Here is an 18,720-nt window from a genome sequence, read left to right on the forward strand (position 1 = left end):
AGTTTTGGTCACCACAATGTAAAGAAGATGCTGAGATTCTACAAAGAGTACAGAGAAGAGCAACAAAAATGATTAGGGGACTGGAGGCTAAAACATCTAAGGAACAGTTGCTGGAATTGGGTATGTCTAGTTTAACGAAGAGAAGGATGAGTGGGGACATGATAGCAGTGTTCCAATATCTCAGGGGCTGCCACAAAGAAGAGGGAGTCAAGCTATTCTCCAAGGCGCCTGAAGGCAGGACAAGAAGCAATGGATGGAAACTGATCATTCCTGACAGTTAGAACAATTAACCAATGGAACAACCTGCCTCCAGAAGCGGCGAATGCTCCAACACTGGAAGTTTTCAAGAAGAGACTGGACAGCCATTTGTCCGAAATGGTGTAGGGTTCCTGCCTGAGCAGGGAGTTGGACTCGATGACCTCCAAGGTCCCTTCCAACTTTATTATTATTATTATTATCGATCATCGCACAGTCAGCCAGATGTTCAGACTGGATTTGGCATTTTGTCTACCTATCGAGTCCTTACCCAGGACCTGGGATAGGCAGATGTGGATGTTTGATGGTATTACAGATATCGTCGCAGGATGGAAGCAGTTCCTAGTAAGGCCGCCTTTTGCAATTGACTAATAGCGAATTTGTCAATGCCAATGGTGTTCAAGTGGTGCTCCAGTTGTTTTGGGATTGCACCCAAGGAGCCTATGACTATTGGTACTACCCTTGCTTGCTTTTGCCACAGTCTTTCTATTTCTATTTGTAGGTCTTTGTATTTTGTTATCTTCTCCAGTTCTTTCTCTTCTATTCTGCTGTCTCCAGGCACTGCCACGTCCACTATCCAGACTTTTTTGTCTTTCTTATCGACAATTGTTAAGTCTGGGGTGTTATGTTGCAGGTGCTTGTCTGTTTGAATTCTGAAGTCCCAGAGCAGTTTAATTTTATCATTTTCTATGACTTTCTCTATTTTATGATCCCACCAGTTTTTGCTTACAGGCAAATGATATTTTTTGCAGATCTTCCAATGCACCATTGTTGCTACTTTGTCATGCCGCTGCTTGTAATCAGTCTGTGCAATCTTCTTGCAACAGCTTACCAAGTGGTCCACTGTTTCTTCAGCTTCTTTGCATAGGCGGCACTTACTGTCTGTTGCTGTCTTCTCAATTTTGACTTTGTATGCATTTGTCCTTAAGGCTTGGTCTTGTGCAGCCAGAATTAGTCCCTCGGTCTCTTTCTTCAATTTTCCTGCTCTTAGCCATTGCCAGGTTTTATTATTATCTGCTTTCCCAGCTATTTTTTTCATGTATTGGCCATGTAGTGCTTTGTCTTCCCATGCCTCTATTCTGTTCTTCATTTGGTCTTTCTTGTAGGCCAGTTTGGTCTCTCCAGTAGTAGTAAGCCTTCCTGATATACTAATTTCAGTGCATCTTCATCATTGTTCTTCAGATATTCTTCCAAAGCCATTTTTTCTTCTTCAACCATCTGATGTACTTGTAGCATTCCACGCCCACCTATTTGCCTTGGTAGATAAAGTCTATCAATGTCACTGCGTGGATGAAGGGCATGATTCATTGTCATTATTTTTCTGGTCTGCCTATCCATTGCTTTTAGTTCTGCTTGAGTCCAGTCCACTATTCCAGCTGTGTACCTAATGACTGGGATTGCCCAGGTGTTGATTGCCTTTATGGTATTTCCTCCATTGAGTTTGGACTTTAAGATCTTCTTCACTCTCTTGATGTATTCACCTCTAATCTTTTTCTTGACTTCAGTGTGCTTGATGTTGTCAGCTTGAAGGATACCCAAGTATTTGTAGTACTCTTCCTCATCCAGACTCTTAATGTTATTTTCGTGGGGCATCTTGATTCCTTCAGTTTTCATTATTTTTCCTTGTTTGATAGTAAGTGTGGCACATTTGTCCAAGCCAAACTCCATTACAATATCTTGGCTATATATACGGACAGTGTTGAGCAGCGATTCTATTTCAGATGATGTTTTTCCATACAGCTTCAGATCATCCATATAAAGGAGGTGGGATAGTCTGGCAGATGTTTTTGATGTTTGATAGCCATGTCCTGAGTTATTCAGTATTGTTGACAGAGGAAACAGTGCAATAACAAATAGTAATGGTGATAATGAATCTCCTTGAAATATTCCTCTCTTGATATTAACCTCTCCCAGCCTCTCACCATTGATCTGCAACTGTGTCTTCCATTGTGCCATCGATCTTTGCACAAATTTTCTGATGTTTCTACTGACTCCTGTTATTTCTAGGCACTTTATTATCCAATCATGTGGCAGAGAGTCAAATGCCTTTTTGTAGTCAATCCATGCCACATTCAGGTTGGTCTTCCTTCTCTTGCAGTTTTCCAAGATCATTTTGTCTATTAGGAGTTGATCTTTTGTTCCTCTGCTATTGGGGCGGTTTCCTTTCTGCTCAGGTGGAAAGAGATTGTTTTCAACTAGATGCTGTTGTACTGCATCAGCTACCACACCAGTTAGTAATTTGAAAGTTGTTGGTAAGCAGGTAATTGGCCTGTAGTTACCTGGTGTTGCCCCTTTTGCTGGATTTTTCATTATTAGGTAGGTTTTCCCAGTTGTTAGCCACTTTTCAATTTCTCCTCCTTGTAGTATATTGTTGAACTGCTTGGCAATGAGTGGGTGTATAACAGTTAGATGTTTCAACCAAAACCCATGCAGTTCATCTTCACCTGGTGCTGACCAATTTTTGATTTTCTTTGCTCTTTTTTCTACCATTTTTGTTGTTATTACTAGTTCTTTCATTTCAACTTCTGTTTTATTTGCATCCACCTCTTTTAACCAAGCCGCATCCTTGTTGTATTTCTTTGGGTTATCCCATATCTGCTTCCAGAACTGCACTGTTTCTTCCTTGTCAGGTACTGACTGATTCCTTGCAGTTTCTCCATTGATGGATTGGTAGAAACGTTTCTGATTGGATTGAAATTGGAGGTTCTGCCTATAGTTTGCAATTCGAGCTTCATATCTACTGATTTTCCTGGCTATAGCTGTTATTTGTTGCTTTATTATTTCCAGTGCTTCCTTGATCTTCCTTGTTTCTAAGTGGTATTTCTTGATTAGGTATTCTTTGGTCTTCTTGTTCTTCAGCTTCTTTTCTTTCATCTGTTCTAGCTTGCTTGCATGTGATCTTAACTTGCTGATCTTATTTTCTAGTCTAACCTTCCATTTTTCTGGTGCACTGTTTGTTTGTTTTTCTTCTTTGTTGATTTTGCATCCCAGGTATTCTGTTATAACTGCAGCTGTGCTGTACATTAGTTGGTTTGTTTCTTGCAATGAATTGGTGCTTATACTTGATATTGCAATATTTGCATCTTTTAATGCTTGTGCTAGCTGTTTCTTTGGAACAAGCTTCAATGCAGGTAGCCTTATTCTGTTGTTTTTGTGCTGTTCTAGATGCTCAGTTATTTTTGTTTCAATTCTTTTATTTCTTTAGTTAGAGGGTTTTGTTCTTCCTGAGGAGAGGTGCCTGGTTTCCAAATGAGAACAGTTGTATATCTCTGCTAGATTCCTTCACTGCCAACTCCCCCTGGTTTGCCTCTACATTCTGAATTACTTCTGGTAAGGCTTTGATTTCTTTGCCCTGAGGTAAACCTTTGCAGTTCGTCCAATTCTGTTTCTGTGAATATTTATTTCGTGTTATAAATCGGCGTTGATCTGCTAGTCTCTGTTCTGTTATTTCTGATTCTGGATGTTGTTCTTTCCAGAACTGGTGCATTCGTTTTAGATATCCTCTTCTTGTTGGACTTGATCTGTAGTAACAGATCATTATTTCTTTGTTTTCCATCACTGTGTATCTGCGACGGGTAAACACCTTTTCTTCCAGTAGTTCTGCAGCTGTTGGCCCTGGTTGCTCAGCCAACAGTCCTGAGTCCTGTAACCCATTTTTCACCAGATATCCAGGAACTCCAATATCTAGTGCGGACCTTGTTAACCCGGGCGACGTGGCATTCTGAAATTTACGTCTCACCATATTTTTTATGGGAGAGACACTCTTTGTCTGACTCCTCTGATGAGACCTGTCCAGTATGGTTGAACCTCTAGCATAACTCTCATCTTCCTCAGAGTACACAAGCCCCACAACCACGTCAAGGTAGTGCCTCACTGGGGGTTATTATTATTATTATTATTATTATTAAGAAGCCTGATTAAAATTTAAAGTTTTTTCAAGGCCAGAAGTGAATTATCTGGATGATCCTCTAAAAAGGGGCTATTGCACAACTTAAAGACCAGAATGGAAAGAAGGTTCTATTATTTTTTTATTTATACCAAGAATTATTTTGGAGGAAAGGGAAAGAAGAATAACGTTATTGACAAATCAAGATGATGCCAAAATGATACACATTCAATGACATACCATACAAATGCTATTATAAAATTGCATCTGGACATCTGTACCAAGAACATATGTCACAGAATTCACATGATTACATCATTACACAAATATTATTACTACCCCTTCTCTCATGGGTGTTTATTGACTTATGCAAGGGTGCCTAGCGACCTATAAGGAGAGGGTAAATGATGAAACATGTGTTGTAACACAAATTCCTATTTTTCTTGTGATGTCATAACACAAGAATGAAAAGATAGAACTGAAGTTGTGGAGTCATCATGCATGTTTTATAATTTTGGTACCGTTGTGATTAGGAACAGACAGTTTTGTCCACCTATTTCTATGGAATTCTGTAACATAATTTTTTAAACTCTGTTTCAAGAAGTTTCTGCAACATCTTTCTTAATGTTCCTTTTCCATTAACCTATTTTCTAATATTTTTTTCTAATACATACTGTTTCTCCCTGGTTTCTCTCTACATTATTTATTTGCCTTTTTCATCTATTTTTCCCCAATATCCATTCCTGACAGTAGCATATAATAGTCTACCCATATTCAGAAGAATTCATCAACCTTGTATCCTTTACTAATTCTCCCAGGCTTTTATAATAAATAATTCAATAAATTGTGCTTTTACATTTATATTCTTATTTCCCATGAATATGTATGAATAGACTCATATTTGAGACTAACATGCTTTTTCTAATCAAATATTTACCAAAGAATCACCATTCTCATTTGTTCTTGTATCTCTGATACATGAAATGAAATCATCATTTTCCCCTACTCTTTTGTTTTGGTCCTGCCCATCCATTCATATCATCTACCAGAACAATATTTTCCCCAAATGACACTCATTCAGAATTTTGCACAATGTTTCCCAAAATTCACCTGTGAGTCTTCTATATTCACAGGTTGGTTACTATAATCAATCTATGAATTTTCTTACTTTGATATGTGCCCCACGATAATTGGGATTACACCAATTCATACTTTCTGACAATGATTTTATTCTTTCATACTTAATCAAAACTAAACTTTAACTTTCCTGCACTTATTTATCAGTTCTGCTCCACAAAATCAGACCACTTTCATTCAGATATAACATGTGCTTCTGCTTTCTTTTAGTTTCAGACATACAACATCTCTATTTTCCTTTCATCAATTAATTCATGAAATATGCATATAATTAATGCATATTGTAAGCAAATAGTTTTACACAATATTAAACAACCTGGAATTATTTTTAATAAATACATATATACATACAATAAGTATGCCTGAAATTTTATATTTATTGAACTGAATGCAGTACTTAATTCTAAGCATACATGTACTGTATATAATTTATCTGTAAAATAACATTATGTACTGAAAAAAGATTAAGATCAAGTAAAGAGTTACTAGACCAAATACAATTGCACTAAGACTTTACCAGCATTTGTCTGAATATAGAAGAAGCTTTACCTTCCACATCAAGGCACCTAGGTGGACTATCTGACCAGATAAGATTATACATGCACTCAAGGAACTCTGCACCTTCTAGTTTATATCCAGGAAAACACTGAAAATATATCATTGATCCTACGGGGAAGGAAGACTTGAACTGAGATATATTAGTGAAACTATGAGGAAGCAGAAGTGGTCTCAGGCAACCTGCAAATTAAGAAGAAGGAGGTGTCTTATTATGAGATATGTATTTTTTAAAATACCTACTTAGCAATTAATTGAATATATATATTCATTCATCTGAACAGCAAATTAATACTTCAGCTGACTCTTTCTTGAATTCCTTCACTCCCATCATATATGCTAGATCACAACTTCTAACTGGTTGGCATATACCTTGCAGCAAAAGTACTAAATTCAGTATAGGATTATTTTAATATAGGATTTTCTACATTCTTTGTTCTTGACTTTATTTTGTTTTTCATTTGGATTTCTGAGGTCTCCCAATCATCACTGAGTTTGGTGGTCTTAGAATTAAATTAAAAAAATAAATAGAGCTATTTGAAGCAATTGTTCCTTTCCTTTAAAACTGTTATGGTAATACTTTATTTACTGTTATTAGTATTGTTAAAATGTAAACATAAATAAATGGATTTTTAATCTATTTTAACCAGTTGCAATGGTTCTGATAGTCAGTACAGAAGCTTTCCAGTTACTCATTACTTACAAAATTGCATAATGGGTATTTCTAGGAGAATACAAGACTATTCCAGGAAATACCACAGAAAAGAAGCAGTCATTTATGATAATCACATATCACTACTAATGAACAGATGGGCTTTTGTTCTTGTATGTTCTGATAATCCAAATCCTAGGTTACTTTACATATATTTAGACCTAAGTACAATCTTTCCAGTCACTTAAAAACCAGTGTTTACTTAGATTATGTTTGGATATTTTATTAAAAATATAAATAATAAAAATCATCTAGAGCAGAAATCAGATTTATATAGCAGTGAGCAAAATAAATACTTGCCAGTTGCCAAGTGGCCAAATTTTGATCATGTGACCAAGGGTAAGTGCAATAGTCATGGGGAAAATGTCATAAATCACTTTTTTCAATGTCATTGTAACTTTGAATCATCACTAAACAAATGGTTGTAAGATGAGACCTATCTGTGTTCTTCATCAAGAACAATTGGAATAAGCTACTCCATCACTAAGCAATGTGGTCAGAAAATGAAATTTCATGTGACCATGTCTAATTTAAGACATCGGTTCAGACTGCAATCAAGAAGCAAATAACTTGTGGTTGTTAAGCACAATGTCATTTGACCACAATTTACGATTTCCTGTCAATTTCTCCATCCCCATTGACTTTGCTTATCATAAGGCAGTGGTGAAATGACAAATGGCAATCATGTGGCCATGAGATACTATAATCGTCATAATTGACAAGTACTAAACTGCAATTTCGTGACCAGGGAATGTTGCAACAACTGAAAGTTTGAGGACCTGCAGGTCTATTAAAATGGCATCTGCTTCATAAATTGTACTCTAGCAAATGCCTGTTTTGCATGCCCACATTATATATAATATCAACAAGAACTGTAGCATCTGAAGCACTTATCCACCTATCTTTTAAAACTAAATATTCATTCAGCAAAACTGTGGAAGGAAGCTATGGCCAATGATACTTTCTTGGTGAATTTATACCACAAGGTTTAGTCATAGTTAAATAGTGTATTAACAACTTCTGTGTTACAACACATTTCAAAAGAAACCAGAGTTTATCAATTTCACATTTTCACCATCATGCTAATATGAGAGAAGAGAGGATTCAATTGTAGGAAGTGTTAGTGGACTAGAAAGTGTGGTTAACCTACCTATTCACTGATTTGGCTAAAAGCATTTCTGCAATAAGTAGTTTTTTTCTTGAAACCAGAAAAAAAAATCTAGAGAAAAAATAAACTTGTGAGGGATTTGGGAGTAAAATTGGTTAAATGGGGCAGCATCCCTGCTTTCTGATTCCCCCCAGCAATTGACCCCACATCACTCTAGAGTTCCCTACATAAAATGGCACTAAGAGACCCGAATCTTTGGTAATCTTTCAATGATGTCTGTAATTCGGGATAAGTACAGAGTGATACATACTAGCCAAAACATCTTAGCTCCTCCAAAGTGATCAAGATTGGCTTCAACTATCTATGAAAATAGTTCTTGGTGGTAGATAGTTCAATGAAATCATGAAATACATATTTAGCAAGAATTGATAAATGCTTAGATTTTGTTAGGGATTGTTAGAAAGCCCTGTATGGCATGGGTCCAGGATACCTGAGGAACCATCACATCCCAATGGGATGGGCCCACTTCACCCAGAAGGGACATGCTATGAATCCCTTAAGTTAAGGAATTCAGGCTGGCAGGGTCCAGAAGAAGAGCTTTCTCTGCTGTGGCTCTTACCCTTTGGAACATCTTACCCCCTGGAGTGAGATCCCCCACATCTTCCTGACCTTCCTGAAGATCTTGCTGTGCCAGTTGACTTTGGGCCCAATGAAGGAGTGTCACACTGAAGGTAATTTATGGACTAAGAGCAGATCCCACCCCATTCCCTGCACACCCTCTTCCTTCCCTCCTCTTTTTACCATAATTTATAATTTTATTGTTACTAGATATATATTTGTATAATTTTATTGCTTTTAACCTTGTAAGCTGCCCAGAATCACCTTGTGGTGATATGGGTGGCAGATAAATGTAATAGATAATAATTAATAACAGAAAAGATTCTGAAAATTAAACGCACTTGAAGGCTGAACAAGAAGTAATAGATGGAAACTAATCAAGGAGGGATGCAACATAGACTTAAGGAGAAATTTCCTTATAGTTAGAACAATTAATCAGTGGAATGGCTTGCTTTCAGAAGTTGTGGGTCCTCCATGACTCTTTTAAAGACGAGATTGGACAACGATTTGTCTGAAATGCTATAGGGTTTCCTCCTTGAACAGGGAGTTGGACTAGGAGACCTTCAAGATCCCTTCCAACTCTGTTATTTTGTTATGTTAAATGGCTATTATATTTTTATATAATGTATGATGTGACTGTATTTCACAGTTGCTGTTGCATCATTGTAAAAAGATTACTAATAAAGTATCACAATTTTAAAAATTATACAGAAATTACAAAAGACACAAAAACTGATTATTTTTCTCTCTCTTACGTAAGGTAAGATACTTGGGATATTTAAGTACTGAGATACTTAAAATTGTGGGGAAAAGTTATAGGGACATTATAATTTTGTAACAAGACATGCATTCTGTGGTAGAGACAATAAATTTATCCTTATGCAACTGAGTCTGAAGTATACACCTAATGTAAATATAACATATATACCCATGATTCATGAGAAAAGAAAATTAACAACTTCCTTATTATTTCCCACCTAAAGAATTTAAGACCTAAAGCCCATTGTTTCCTGATCTTCAAATCAAACGTATTTGTCCTACCACTTCATTAATAGCAACTCATAGGATAAAGAATTATTATATGAAATATTTAGAATAGAATAAAAACATCTAGACTAAAAACATTTTAATATTTGTTTTATAAGAAAGGTTCAGTTTCTGTATATTTCACTATTTTGCTATACTTTATTAACATTACTTTTGAAGTTAATATTTATTTCTCTCATTAGATAATAGATAAGGTAAAATCCCTCTTGATGTTGATTTTAATTAATTTTGAGTAATGAATTAATTCTTCAACTGAAGGAAAGAATTCAATTAGCTTGACATTCTAATTATTTACATCGGCAAATTTAAAAAGAAATGAAATATACAAATTTAATTTTATCTCTCAAATGAAGCAAACAATAGACTAATCATATTAAAAATGCATTTTGGCCATTTTAATTGCAAAATATCTCTAATGAAGGTAATGCTGAACTATAGTTAATTGTACTGTCCTTAAGATGTAAACCTTGCCACTCCCAATCTATCATTACTCAAGGTGTAAGATCTATAAAATAAGATGCTCTGGTGTACTAAACCTTGGCAAATGGGCAGATTATCCCATGTTCCATCATCTTTTTTTTTTTATTATTGAATTTTTTTCAAAAATTTTACAAATAAACATCCACCCCCCCCTCCCAAACCACCCCACCCTCCCCCCCCGACTTCCCAGAACTGAATATAGGATTATTTAACAAATTTTAAAAAATAACGTATACAATTTATAAAATAATTAATAATAATAATAAAAATCATAATAATAATATATATAATAATAATATACGTAAAAAAAAGGAAGAAGAAAAAAGGGAAAAAGAAAAAAGAGAGAGAAAGAAAAAAGAAAGAGGTAGGCAAAAAATAAAACATATATAGAAAAGTATATAAATAATGATACAGAAGAAGAAAGAAAGAAAAAAAAACAATCATTACAAGTTATAAAAAGGCTAAATAATATTTTTCCATATCTAAATTATGTTGTATAAAATTTATCCATTTTTCCCATACCACAACAAATTTCTCTTGAGATTGCTCCTTTAAAAAAGCTGAAATCTTTGCCATTTCTGCCAAATACGAAACTTTATAAAACCACTCTTGTAAAATAGGCAAGGATTCCTTCTTCCAATATTGTCCTATTAACAGCCTAGCGGCTGTAATCAAATTTAACATCAATATAACCTCCCTAGCATCACAATCAGTAACAATACCTAATAAAAATAATTGCGGAGTAAATTTTACCCTCCTTCTAAAAATTCTCTGAATATTCCACCATATCTTAATCAAAAAAGCTTTTATATGCTTACACGTCCACCAGATATGATAATAAGTAGCATCCAAGTGTCCACATCTCCAGCATTTCGGCTGTAAATTAGAGTACATAATGGACATTTTCTTTGGATCAAGGTGCCATCTATAAAACATCTTATAAAAATTCTCTATTAAATTTTGCGCTTGTGTGAATTTAACATTTCTTGTCCAAATAAGTTCCCAAGTATCCATTGAAATCGATTCACCAATATTCTGTGCCCATTTAATCATACAATCTTTAACTAATTCAGATTCTGAATCCAATTCCACTAAAACCCCATAAACTCTCTTAATAGGGGTTGGCCTTTGATCTCTTACTTGTTTTAGGAGAATTTCATCTTCTCTAAGCCAGCCCATTTTACAATCCATCTTCCATCTGTCCACTATTTGTCTATATTGGAACCATGAATAAGTTAGATTTTCATGTATTAGTTCTTCCAAAGATTTTAACTGCCAGTCTTGGCCATCCCATCTAAGTAACTGTGCATAAGAAACCATATCCATATTAACCCCTTTCCTTATACCTTCTATGGCATGCCGAGGTATAGCCCATAATGGTTTTTTAAAATCAAATTTATAATACTTCCTCCACACTCTAAGCAAAGAGATTCTTATAATATGAGACTTAAAAACCCAATCCACTTTTTTATTAAATATTAAATAGGCATGCCAACCAAAAAGTAAATCCCAACCTTCCAAATGAAGTATTTCTATATTTGTTAAATTCACCCAATCGCTGATCAATGTTAGTACTACAGCATCATAATACAATTTCATATTTGGTACCTTGAGTCTACCTCTCTCACGAAAATCTTGCATTATTTTAAGTTTCACCCTTGGTTTTTTCCCTGCCCAAACAAATTTATTAATACCTTTTTGCCATTCATCTAAATTACGATCACTCTTTAAAATAGGTAACATTTGAAACAGAAAAATAAAATTTGGCAGGACATTCATTTTAATAACTGCAATTCTACCCATAAGGGATAACTGTAAATTGTTCCAATTTTTTAAATCCTTCTGTATCTCCGTCCACAACTTTTCATAATTATTTTTATACAGTTTTGCATTGGAAGCAGATAATGTAACCCCCAAATATTTTACCTTATCAACAATTTCAAAGTCTGTTAACTTAACTAAAACCTGTTTATCACCATTAGTCATATTTTTAGCTAATATTTTGGTCTTATTATTATTAATTTTAAAACCAGAAACAAGTCCATATTGTTGGATCAATTGTAATAATTTTACCACCGAACAAATAGGTTGAGACAAAGTAACAACCAAGTCATCTGCAAAGGCTCTTAATTTATATTCTTTTTTATTAATTTCTATTCCTTTTATTTCTTGAGACTCCCGAATTTTAATCAACAATATTTCCAATGTTAAAACAAACAATAACGGGGATAACGGACATCCCTGTCTTGTACCTTTTTCTATTACAAAAGCCTCTGACAAACCCCCATTTACAATAAGTTGAGCAGTCTGTTTTTGATATATATTAGATAGTACTTGTAATATATTTTGTCCAAAATTCATCTCCTTAATTAAACATAACATAAACTGCCAGTTCACTTGGTCAAAGGCTTTTTCAGAATCCAAAAATATCAAGCCTGCAGAGACTTGGTTATTCTTTTCTAAATACTCTAATAAGTTAATAATTTGTCTAACATTATTTTTCATATACCTTCCAGTTATAAAACCCGATTGATCCTTATGTATAATCTGCTGCAAAATCCCCATAAACCTATTAGCTAAAATTTTTGCAAAAATTTTATAATCCACATTTAAAAGAGATATAGGCCTATAATTTTTAGGCAATGTAAGATCTTGCTTGTCTTTTGGAATCAGTGATATAAATGCATTACGCCAAGATGGAGGGATCTCTAACCCCTGTAATAAGTTATTAAACAATTCACACAACGGTTGAGTCATCTCTTCTACTAGAGTTTTATAATAAATAGATGTCAACCCATCCGTACCCGGCGCTTTGCCCAATTTCAATTGTTTAATAGCTGTAACAATTTCTTCCTTAGTAATTAAACCATTAATCTCTTTTTCATGATCTTCTGTTAATTTAGGAAAATTAACTTTACCTAAATAATTGTTTATATCTGTAGTTTGAATATTAGTACTCTTGTATTATTTTTGGTAGTATTCTAAAAAAGATTTCTTAATCAATTCTTTCTGATAAACCAATTTACCATTATAATTTATTTTATCTATATTCCTCTGTTTCTGTTTCTTTCTAAACTGATAAGCCAACCATCTCCCTGGTTTATTAGCATTACAAAATGTATTTTGTTTCATAAATAGTAAATTGGTTGCAGCTTGATCAGCCATCAACATGTTAAATTGTGTTTTTAACAGTTTTATAGCTCCTTTCACATTTTCATCTAAAGGATTTGAAATTAGGAGTTTCTCTTTTAATTTAATCTCCTCTTCTAAATCTTTACGTTTCTGAATATGTTTCTGTCTATGCAAGTTATTCATTTTTATCAAAATACCACGCATAAAAGCTTTACTTGCATCCCACACCATTGACATTGATGTTCCCTTATTCATATTTAAAGCAAAATATTCCTTTAAACATTACTTTAGTTTATGGACATTTTTTTCTTGTTTAAATAAATTCTCATTCACCCTCCAGGATCTCCTGTCTTCTTTCTCGGCAAACAGTTCCATCCAAACTGGACTATGATCAGACAATGTCCTAGGAAAAATTTTTACATTCTTCACCCTGTTGTATAAATCTGTTGTAATAAAAAAAAAAATCAATTCTTGAGAAAGATTGGTGTCTATCTGAGAAGAAGGTAAAGTCCCTTTCTTCCTGGTTACGTTCACGCCAATAGTCTCTCAATTCCCAATCTTCTTTCATGTCAAAGAAGGCTTTAGGTAGCTTAGCCTGTTTAAAAAAAGTAGAAGAGCCTTTTTTATCCTTTTGTATATCTAAGACACCATTCCAGTCTCCCATTAAAATCACAGATCTATAGTCCAACAAGGTTATTTTCTGATGTAACAACCTATAGAATTGCTCCTGTTGCTGGTTTGGTGCATACAGCCCCACGATAAGAATTTTCTTGCCATATAAACCAAGTTCAAGCATAACATATCTTCCATGAGGATCTGATTCTAACAGGATAGCAGATACATTCTTCTTAACATAGATTACCACACCCCCTTTTTTCCCAGGGGCGGGAGATACAAAATGAGATCCCAAACGAGGATTGTTTAAATATTTTTGGTCTTTAGATGTAATATGAGTTTCTTGCAGACAGATAATATCATTGTTGTGTTGCTTTAAATAATGGTAGATTTTTTTTTCTCTTTTGAGGAATATTTAATCCATTAACATTCCAGGTCAGGAGCTTTGCCATCTCCCTTGGCCTTGAGCCTGGAGAAGATCCCCTCAAATTCTGCTACTGAAGAGTATGTTGCAGAGCTTTTGGGTCTTGCTCCTCCCACCGGCATTGAGACAAGTTGCTGAGTAGATTCTTTAATTTCTTTTTCTTTTTTCTGTTGTTCTTTTTCTTTGCGTTTATGTGCTGCACGGGTCATTCTCTGTTCTTTAACCTCTGCTTGTGACATCCATACCACCTGTCCAGCAGTCATCACACCTGTACCTTCAGGTTTCTGTTCCATCTCTTTATCACTCAAGACTTGGTGCATCATGGGCAGAGGTGAGCCTGCACCCAGGACCGTTTTGTAAAAATCCTTAGCTTTAGCAACTGTATTAAGTCTGTAACGTGTCCCCGCATGGCTCAGGACAATACCCATCGGAATCTCCCATATAAATGGCATCAGTCTTGCTTTAAGTTCATTTGCTAAAAAAGCAAAATCTTTTCTGCTTCTTAAAATTTTAGGTGGAATTTCCTTTAATATAATAATATCTTGGACAGCAATCTGGAATCTTTTGTTGTAGAAAATTTGCAAAATCTGGTTTCGCAAAGACTTCTTAGCAAAATATATCACCACATCTCTAGGCAGATTCTTCTGTTTTGCAATCCAAGAATTAACTCTATAAATTCTTTCCACTTCCCCATGTAACTCATCTTTATCTATGTTCAAAATAACAGCCAAGTCATTAATCACCATTTCCATCAAGTCTTGTGTTTTATCTTCTTTCAGGCCTCTTATTCTCAAAGCATATTCCATCTGTCTATACTGGAACATAAGAATATCATCTTGTGAAGCTTCCACTTTTTTCTCCATATCTTGGAATTTATAATCCAAAAGTTCTACTGTTTCTTCAATTTCCTCCACTCTAGAGTCCAGCTTCACGACCACTGAGGCCACTCCAGATAAAGCTAAAAGTATATCATCCCTCAAAATAGTATTATTCTGTTCTAAAAGTTCCTTCATCTCTTGCTTCATTTCTTCCTCACTTTCAGATTTATTCTGTTCCAACAATTGCTTCATTTCCTCCCTAAACTGTGACACAGCATTTACCATTATTTCTTTAATGTCTTGTGCTGATGTACCAGATGGGGGAGGTGAAGGTGGAGTAATTTTAGGTTGCTGCACTGAGGGTATTATTTTAAGTTGTTGTTGCCCAGTAGAAGTAACAGGAGAAGAGATTACCTTAGGAGCTGTAGTGGCTGGTTGTCGTTTTGAAGCCATTTTAATTTATCTTCCTTTCTTCATAAAAATACCAGTAAAAAATAAAAATCCAAAAGATTAAAAATAAAATAAAATAGAATAAAATAGAATCAATTTAGAAAACTCCCAGAAGATAAAAAAAAACTTAAAAAAGAAAACAGTATTAAGCAATAATTCAGCCAGTCCGTCTTTCAAAAGAAAAACTTTCAAAACGCCATTTTACTTTCACTCTCACTTTTCCGCCCGCGAAGAAAAAAAAAAAAGAAAGCTCAAAAAATAAAAAAAAATCAGCACATACTAAATAAACTAAGTAAACTAAAAAAAAAATAAAATAAAGCTAAACTATAAATAAAGTCCTTTAAACAGTTCTGTCCGGTTTAAAATTACTCACGGTTACTTTAAATACGGAGATGGTAGCGGCGTTTCGCTTTGTTTCCGAAGAAACAAAGACAGCTGAGAGGCGGAGAAGGCAATGAACTCCGAGGGAGCACTCTTTCTACCCCCCTAAAATAAAAATCCAGGGAAGGTTAAGAGGTTCTACCTCTATTCATGCGATCTCTACCCCTTCCCTTCGCCCGGGAAGAGGATTGCGAGCCACGGGCCAGCTGATGAACACTGTGCTCCGCGGATCTAACACCATCTCAGGAGGACGGCTACAAAGTAGCCGCCATCTCCACCGCCTTAACCACCGGAAGTCCGTTCCATCATCTTGACATACTGACACCAAGTTGTCTAAATCAGAGAAATGGATCTGGAATCCTTCATGACAGCTGATTATTAATTTATTTCCAGTTCTGTATGTCTTGATTTGAATCTCTGCATCTTCAATAGTTGGAGCAAGGCAATCTGTAGCTTCATAAAAAAATGTTGTATTATTATCTTAAATTTGAAAATGTTGGCTAATGTAATGCAAAAAGTTTTATATGTAGGATGCTGCCACAAGAAAGAGTTGTTCTTAAACAGCAGTGAAGTTCAAATGATAGGAAATTACTGCTAAATCAATTCAGAGTTTTAAGCTAGTACCAGTACATTAAACTATGCATACAGCCAAAGTGGTAGCCAATAAATTATTTACAGTAATGAAATCATATACAATATACCCCAGTCAAAATAACAGCAGAATTCTGCACTATTTGAAATTTCTGGTAATTATTAAGGGCAGCACCAATTAGATCATTTACAGCAATCTGTTTGGGAAATAATATTATTTATTTACTGAATTTATGCCCCATGTTTTTTTTTAAGTAGCTTGATGCTATAACTTACAAGAGGTCAATTTGTTGTGATTGCTAAGATATACAAAAGACACTACAGTAATGAGAATTTATGAAAAAGGCATAGCTAGGAAAAGCCAGTCCATGTTTGTTTCATTTATTTATTTGGCAGATTGGTTGCTTCAGTTGTAACCAGCTCTAAGATCATCGACTCCGGTGTTACTTTTAATACTATTGTTTTATTCATCATATATTTTCACAGAAACATTCATATTTTTCTATACAAGTTGCATGTTTGATATTTCTTATGAGATAAAACAAACAGGCCCCAATCAATCAATAACTTGATTTTTTATTTTTTATTTATCAATGTTTATATCATGCACAGTTACTCTGATGCATAAACAGATTAAATAACAAAAATAAATTTTATTAATGCTTGATCATTATAACCATTCAAATAGTCAGACAGACTGAAAGTAATGTAATAAGCCAAATTATATTTAAATGTTTAAAAAAGAGTAAGATTGCATTTTAAGGGATCAATGAATAATTTCTCTCTCTTTATAAAAGATCAACTATTAAAAGAAATTAGTAGTATGCTTTTTGTTAAAAAGGATTTGAATGGATTTTACTCCCCACTGAACTAGTTCTGATTTATCAATTATTAGTTTCAATTTCATATTTCTCCATATTATCTTTCTCCAATGAGTAGATAGTAGATCTTTGTCATCAATAATCTAGGAAAATTATTTAAGCCAAGAAGTGATAGTTTTGCCCAAAACTATTCTGCATAGTTGATTGGCAATTATGAACCAGAATTATTCAGGTTTTGCATGAGGAAAGTGTCTCTCCTTCTCTCTTCCCTTCCCTTCCCTCCCCCCCGTCATATATAAAGACACAGTATGTATCTATGATATCATTAAATAAGAAAAAAATAAATAAAAAGCAAATAAAGGAAACTATTGTATATTTGTGTACATCTGCCAAATGACAGTTGCATGCATGTTGTATTGCAAACAGTAGATTCATAATCTCAATATGAATATGAGGTAATAACAGCAAGCAAAAAGATAGGTGACTCATTTTTTAAAATAAATATTTTATTAATTTTCTAATTTTACAATAATAAGTACTTAATAAGCAATATGTAGTCTGGGTCTATTAGTACTTCAGAGGTACATATTAACTTTCTCAGTCTAGTCCAGTACTACACAATCCAGTCTTCCTTGGTCCTCTCTTCTTCCAGTAGTATGCATTTTTCCAAACTGGGCAAATACAATTCTTGTTACTGTTAATACATACACAATTAAATATAGACATCTTCATCACATTTTTCTGATATTATACATAATATCGATAATATCAGTTTATAATATATTTTCTAGCCAAAATATATCTCAATTGCATTTGCCCTTAAAATCCATTTATTCAATCAATATCCTGTTTTTCCCGCTTTTTTTAAAAAAATAATTTCCCATCAATATTCAAAATATCTCTATTGCTTATAATTTTCTCATAATAAATTATATTTGGGTAACCAAAAGCTTCCCTTATTCAAACCCTTTTAGAATTTTCGTATTTCCCATCTCATCTAAGTATAATATTCTAGTTACAAATACTATCCTACTAGTTACAAATACTATCCTAATACTTTCATTTCTAACAGTTATCTATTTTTTAGCCATATTCAAACATCTGTTTAGTAATATAATATCCCATCTAATAGGTCAGAACCTCTATTTTCTTCAATCTTACTCTAACTTACTTCCTTTGCCAAATAACTTTCCAAGTCAGTACATTTAAATCAAGTAGTTCTTCCTCTGTTTTTGTATATATTGTTTGCATGAAGAAAAGAATTTGGCTGAAGTGTTTTTGGAAGAATGCTCAACCCATTTATATTCATTAAACAGCCTCCATTCTTCTCCTTCAGTTTTTCATTTCGTTTGTTAATATTCATCATTTCTCCTAATAGCTTTATCATCCATTCAATCAGCTCTTCTTCCTTATCTTCAAATGTGTCTGGAGATCTTGACAAGTCTTTTCCATTTCCAGTGTTATCACTGCATCTTCTAATTTTTCATTTGTCTGTATCTGTCTATTAATTCCTTTCTTTAAGTCCTCCATCTTTGGATCCGTTTTTTCTAATTTTCCTTCTGTTTTCTGGGTTATTAGTTCTTTTTTTGCAGTCATTGCCTAGATTTGTAAGTTTAGGTTAGAAAATTGTTCTTTTATCTCATTTGCATTATTTTTAATCTCATCTTGAACTAAAACAATTGTCTCTTGG

The 18,720-nt window shown here is 34.1% G+C and overlaps 1 protein-coding gene across 8 annotated transcripts in view; it reads right to left on the reverse strand.

Moving 5' to 3' along the window:
• Positions 1–18,720, reverse strand: part of SUSD4 (sushi domain containing 4) — a 70,043-nt gene that overhangs the window by 19,385 nt on the left and 31,938 nt on the right. For 6 of the 8 annotated variants that reach the window (XM_039341681.1, XM_039341680.1, XM_039341682.1 and 3 more), the window contains one exon: positions 5,828–6,016. The exons of 1 other annotated variant lie outside the window; for it this stretch is intronic. In XM_039341681.1, the coding sequence (XP_039197615.1) occupies positions 5,828–6,016 (189 nt within the window). Of the gene's footprint in view, positions 1–5,827; positions 6,017–9,854; positions 9,894–15,930; positions 16,072–18,720 lie in introns of all 8 variants that reach the window. One more of the 8 variants, XM_039341687.1, reaches the window with a different exon arrangement.

This window comes from Crotalus tigris, unplaced genomic scaffold (assembly GCF_016545835.1).
Source record: "Crotalus tigris isolate CLP2741 ecotype Arizona unplaced genomic scaffold, ASM1654583v1 scf7180000017771.5222438, whole genome shotgun sequence".
NCBI lineage: Eukaryota > Metazoa > Chordata > Lepidosauria > Squamata > Viperidae > Crotalus > Crotalus tigris.